The 5,809-nt window shown below is 49.3% G+C and overlaps 2 protein-coding genes across 2 annotated transcripts; both read right to left on the reverse strand.

Annotated features, from left to right (window-relative positions):
• Window positions 1-1,122: 1,122 nt before the first annotated feature.
• Window positions 1,123-3,036, reverse strand: LOC135395708 (uncharacterized protein K02A2.6-like). Its single transcript, XM_064626801.1, has one exon. It carries the CDS (start codon window positions 3,034-3,036, stop codon window positions 1,123-1,125), a length of 1,914 nt encoding a protein of 637 aa, XP_064482871.1.
• Window positions 3,037-3,578: 542 nt separating this feature from the next.
• LOC135395709 (uncharacterized) lies at window positions 3,579-5,180 on the reverse strand. Its single transcript, XM_064626802.1, has one exon. The coding sequence runs from the start codon at window positions 5,178-5,180 to the stop codon at window positions 3,579-3,581; it is 1,602 nt and encodes a 533-aa protein (XP_064482872.1).
• Between the last annotated feature and the right edge of the window lie 629 nt (window positions 5,181-5,809).

Genomic DNA, 5,809 nt, shown 5'->3' on the forward strand with positions numbered 1-5,809 from the left:
GACAGTTCCCATAACAGGATTGAGAATTTCAAGACGGCTCGACGGCCGCCATTTGCATCCTCGACCCCGGTGAACTGTCCTAACTTAAGAGGGACATGCGCGCGAAGCTACAAATGATGCTTATATCGGTATACGATAAATTACCACTAATATCGCTGTTATATAGGAAATGCGAAATTAATGAGTTCCGTTTATTCATTTGCACAGGTCAACCATTCAATGCGCATTGAAAGTGGCCGTGTAGCAGCGTCAACACTCGAGCGTACTCGGGAAGTTCGATGCAGATCGGATTCGAGAAGGATCGAAATGCCCGTGTGACAGGGGTCAGAGTTGTGCCTAACTCGTTACAAGTAACTCGTTACTTGGTAACGGTTACTTTTTTTGGTAACGAAGTAACGATTTAGTTACTTTTTAAAAAATTGTAATAGTAACGGAATCAGTTACAAAAATTGGTAACTCGTTACTGACGTTACTCGTTCCTTTTCTTGAGCACGGGGAGCACATTTCGGCATTCCGTGTAGCGCAATGCCTGCAGATTTGACCTGCGTGACGTGTGACTCAAAGTATTATTGCAGTCCCTCACTGGATGTGTTGTTGTCCTTTCTCTTGTTTCCGTAATCTCCGGCCATCACTCCTTCCCAAGAATGGCCACCAATTGTGCTATGTCTACAAAAAACGCGTTTCGACGTTTCTTATCTTTGCTAAGCTTTTGAGCGCTCTAAATTATGACGCAGCCCCTCGTCTGTTTTGGGGAACCGTTGGTGATCTGTGGGACGAAAACCAGTGTTTTTTTTCTTGTGCTTTCATAATCTCCGATCGCCCCCACTTCGGAAACAAGGGAGAAGGTCCAGGCAAACTGATATAGATTCATGGTAACGTGTCGAGAGACACGGAACACGAAGGACGGACGACAAATTTCGAGTATCAGCTCCTCCTGAAGTGCAATTCCTCATTAATAAAGAGTTGAAAGCAAGTGACGGCGTGTTTGTTGGCTCCTTTAACTATGCTGCGGTAACGTAAAAGTAACTCGTTACCTGTGAGTAACGAGAACTCGTTACTTTTGTATGTTGGTAACGAGTAACGTATTTAGTTACTTTTTTCTGAAGTAACGGGTAACGGTATTTAGTTCCTTTTTTTTCGGTTACGGGCACAAGTCTGACAGGGGTATAAGAAAGCCTTCAACTCTGTCACATTACTTGGTGTGGGAGCTTCCCGGATGGCTTTCAGCTTATCTGAAGTGGGACGAAGGCCATCCTTATCTATTTCATGACCCAAGTATGTGACTTTGGACCGAAAAAACTGACACTTGTCACTGTTAACCTTGATTCCGTGATTTCTGAGCCTTTCCAAGACTTTTTCTGTCTGTTCTACGCACTCATGAGGATCTCGACCTGCAATCAAAACGTCGTCCAAGTAGCAGGCGACACCCTGTAAGCCTGTTGTGATTTGGTCCATTACAGACTGGAAAATGGACGGCGCGCTTGCAATACCGAATGGTAGTCGGTTCATGCGAATAAGTCCCAGACTAGTGTTTACCGTTAACAGCTCACGACTGGATTCATCAACTTCCAACTGTAAGTACGCCTTAGATAAATCGAGAACCGTAAAATGTGTTCCACCACTCAACGATGCAAAAACATCCTCAGGTAACGGTAATGGGTAATGTGCAACAGTGATAGCTGGATTAACAGTCACACGATAATCCCCGCATAATCTCACACCATTGCCTCCGTTCTTTGGCACTACAACCAACGGTGTAGCCCACTGACTTTGCTGCACAGGACTTATGACACCCTGTTTTTCAAGTTCGCGCAGCTCTTTTTCGACTTTATCACGCAGAGCATACGGCACAGGACGCGCTTTACAGAATACTGGGCGTGCTCCTTCCTTCAATACAATAGATGCGCTGAAATTCTTTATCACACCCATGTTTTTAGTGAACAGATCCCTGTAGGATTCAACCATCCCCTTTTCATTGACGGTGTGAATATTCGCTATCTGGGGCCAGTTTAACCTTAGATGCCTCAACCAATCACGTCCAAGAAGCGTTGGCATGCGACTGTTGCCCCTATTCTTAGCAATCTGCAATGGCAATTCATAGGCATTTCCATTGTGCATGACTTTTACATCCACACAGCCTTTAACAGGTACGGTACTACCATTGTAGGTTCGCAACGTTGTTTGCACTTGCCTGTATTGCACGTAACCAAAATGCCTCTTCGCTTCTTTCTCCGACATCAAAGACACGGCTGACCCAGTGTCTACTTGCATTGGAATATTGTTTCCGTTTATCTCGACCATAAATGGCTCATTTCGTTGGTCAGTTACATTGTGCAATTCGAGCTCGTGCAAACTGGTCGATTCGACATACTTCATGTCACACTTAGTTCTACACATTGACGCCAAATGTCCTATCTTAGAACAGGAGAAGCATTTTGCCTTACGATGAGGGCACTTGGCTGGCGAATGTTGAAATCCACATCTGTAGCACGACGATGGGTCTTTTTTCCGACCAGAGAGTCTATTTCCACGCTTCATTCCTTTCCGTGGACGATTTCCTCCCTTCGTGTTCTCTTGACCTTGCCACATTGTGTCCACTTCCTGCGGTGTCTTGCCGGATGGCCGTAGAATCATCTCTTTCGACTGCCCTTCGGCAGCTTCCATTGCAGACGCCATGGTGCAGGCTTTTTCCCATGTCAATTCCTTGCCGTCCTCAACAGCTAGCAGCCGACAGCGTACGGCCTCTTTCCGTATTCCACTAACGAGCTGATCTCGCAAAGCGTCGTTCAGGAATGTTCCGAAGTTGCATGTTAGGGCTAACCTCTTCAATTCGACAATGAAGTCTTCCACCGGCTCTTCACTCTGCTGAACACGCTTATGGAAAGCATATCTCTCTGCTACCACAGACCGGCGTGGCTTATAGTGTTTAGTCAACACTTCTTTCATTTCATCGTAGCTCTTGGTTTCCGGCGTCGCAGGAAATAGCAAATTCCTTAACGTGACGTACGCGTCATCACCTAAAACCGTTACGAACATGTCCTTCTTTGTGGATGCCGTCAGACCATTAACTCGCGCAAACGCCTCGCTCGACGTATATTTCAAAATTTCCCGTCTTCGGGCAGAATTCGGACATTTGTCCGATGAGTGGCTGACCGCTTACTTGGTTGACGTGTTCCATTGCTCTATCCTCGTGACCTTCCATTTCGATGCCTCATTCCACGAGCCTCTTCATGTCTGGAAAGCCATCTCTCGGCGCTGTAGATCCCATCTTCCGTCGCCAGTGTAATAACTTGAGGCCGTGGTCTTAACCATTTATTCCAATTCCCAGGAACACAGATACCATCCAAACATTCTTCTTCTTCTTCTTCATCCTCGGGGAAATGGCCGTTATCCACTAAGGGCGATTGGCCAGTACCAGATGGGGGTCATAGGCGTGGATTTTCCTGAACGCTAGCTATATATGAGAGGAGGAGGAGGAGGAGGGGGTTGAGGCTTGTCGGAATAACGATAGGTGTGGGACTCGCGGAGGAGAGCCGTGAAGTTAAGCGCAAGAGAAAAGGCGAAGATACGTTCGCTGCTCAAAAGCGCTGGCTAAGAGTCATGAAGGCAGCCACACTAGATGCTACCGTCCAGTTCCACCTCCCAGCATGCGAAGACCCGAACGATAGAAGAGAGTCTAGGCAGAGGGGGGCGCCTTGCATTTTCAGAGGGCGAACCAGATAGTTCTGGCGAAGTCGATCGTAGAGGCGACAGTGGAGGAAGAAGTGTTCCACTGTTTCGTCCTGTCCACAGTGTGGGCACAATGGCGAATCGTGGACGCCGGCCCGATGCAGGTAGAAGTTTAGTGGGAGGGCAAGGCACCGGGCGCGCGTTAAGAATACCTCTATGAGGCGCGAGGAGCAGCAGTCGGGCTGCCATGGAGATGACAGGTGGTCGTATCTGGGGGGAAGTGAGCGGCACGCTGAAAGCTCCAAGAATCTCCGGTATCTGGATTTAACGATTTGGGGAAGCGGTGGCAAGGTATCGATGATGGGCCCAGTAAGGGAGATCTTCGCCAGGCTGTCGGCTGCTTCATTGAGCGTGAGGCCCTTGTGTCCGGGGATCCACGTTAGCACGACCTCGGAGATGTGGGGCGGAGTGAGGGAGGCAAGCAATTGCAGCAGTGGGCTAGACGGGTTCGCCAGAGATGAGATGACTGATAGGGAGTCTGATAGGAGCAGCGTCTTGCAATAGCGGGCAGGGACCATCCTAAGAGCCAGAACAATAGCGAGGAATTCGCTCTCAAAGACTGGGATGTAGTCAGGGAGGCGGATGGGGAAGTGACCATCAAGACGGGGGAAAACGAGGCCCACGCCGGCGCGCTGACCAGACACGGACGCGTCAGTTGCTACCACCAGGTGTTCAGGAAAGCGGTCAATGTGGCGATTGAGGATTACCTCAAGCTTGTTGTGGTCTGTAAAACTGGTGCCGGGTTGAAAGGCATCCTCAACCTTCACAGATGGGCAGAAGAGGGGGCAGCAAGGCGGAGGGACGTCTGTCAGCGACACACCCAAAGGTTTCAGTAAAAGCTCGGCGAAGGCCAGCTGCGGGGTGTTTGATTTGCGCCATCGCCTATCCAGCCAATAACGCATGTCCCTGAGGGCTTCATTGTGCCTCAAAGACAAAGGGCTCTGGCACAGGGAGAGGAAAGTGTTAATTGTCAGGACACGGAAACGTGATTTCAGAGGGAGGATGCGTGCTTCGCAGTATAGTGCTTGATTCGAGGTGTATTTAGGGAGGCCCAAACAGAGACGTAGCGCCTTCCTCTCGATGATGAAGAGCCTTCGGAGGCGGTAATCAGGGAGGTGGGAGAAAAGGACGCAGCCGAATTCCAGGACAGGACGGATGTAGCACTTGTAAACGAGCAGGAGGGCGTTTCTGCGCATCCCAATACGGGTGCTGGAGCAGCGATAGAGAAGGCTACATGCCTTCGTGGCTTTTTGGCTGACAACCTCCAGATGGTGGGCCCAGTCCAAGTGTCCCTCATACCAGACACCGAGGTATTTCAGCAGGTTCGTCTGGCGGATGGACTCGGAAGCAACCTTGAGATCGATCGTCACAGGGCTCGAAGGGTAACTAGAGGGTGTGAAAAGGAGCACCGCGCACTTCTGGACGTTCAGCGAAATGTGAACAGAGCGCATCCAGGCGGAAAGTGCGTTGAGGGACTCTTGCAGCTTCTCATATAGCAGGTGCAGCGACGGGGAAGAGGCAAAGAAGGCTATGTCATCAGCGTAGTGTCATCCAAACATTCCAAAAGCCCAACAGACGCTCACGCGCCAGATCACATCGTCGTTGTCTTTCTCGTAACTTCTATAGCATTGACTATCACAGACCCGTTCCGCAGGATGTCGTGAGATCCCGTTTAAGACATCCGTGGGACCTCCGTGGGATCAATTTGTTCTGTCTGGCACTGCTGTCTTATTGCCTGAGTGTCGGCAGAGGGTCCCTGGCAGGAGGTTGCGCGGAGCATTTTATTTCCGAAGAGACAAAAAATAATAGCGTTTCACTGCCCAAGCTCCACTTACGATGCATGCCTCAAACCAAAGCAGTAAGAAACACGGACACTACCTTGATAGGGATTTAATACTCCAGGGAATTTCTCACTTCATTGTTGCTTATGTGCGAAATCAAGTTAAATTTAGATACCTCACCCTTTGTTTTGACTGAGATGCGAAGAGGACTCCAGAATCTGCTGAAGTTCGGAAGACAAGGAATAAGTTGTATCTGTTCTGTCTTGGAAAGGAAATGCTGCTGCATCATACAGGGAGAG

Source organism: Ornithodoros turicata, chromosome 5, assembly GCF_037126465.1.
Source record: "Ornithodoros turicata isolate Travis chromosome 5, ASM3712646v1, whole genome shotgun sequence".
In the NCBI taxonomy this organism is placed as follows: Eukaryota; Metazoa; Arthropoda; class Arachnida; order Ixodida; family Argasidae; genus Ornithodoros; species Ornithodoros turicata.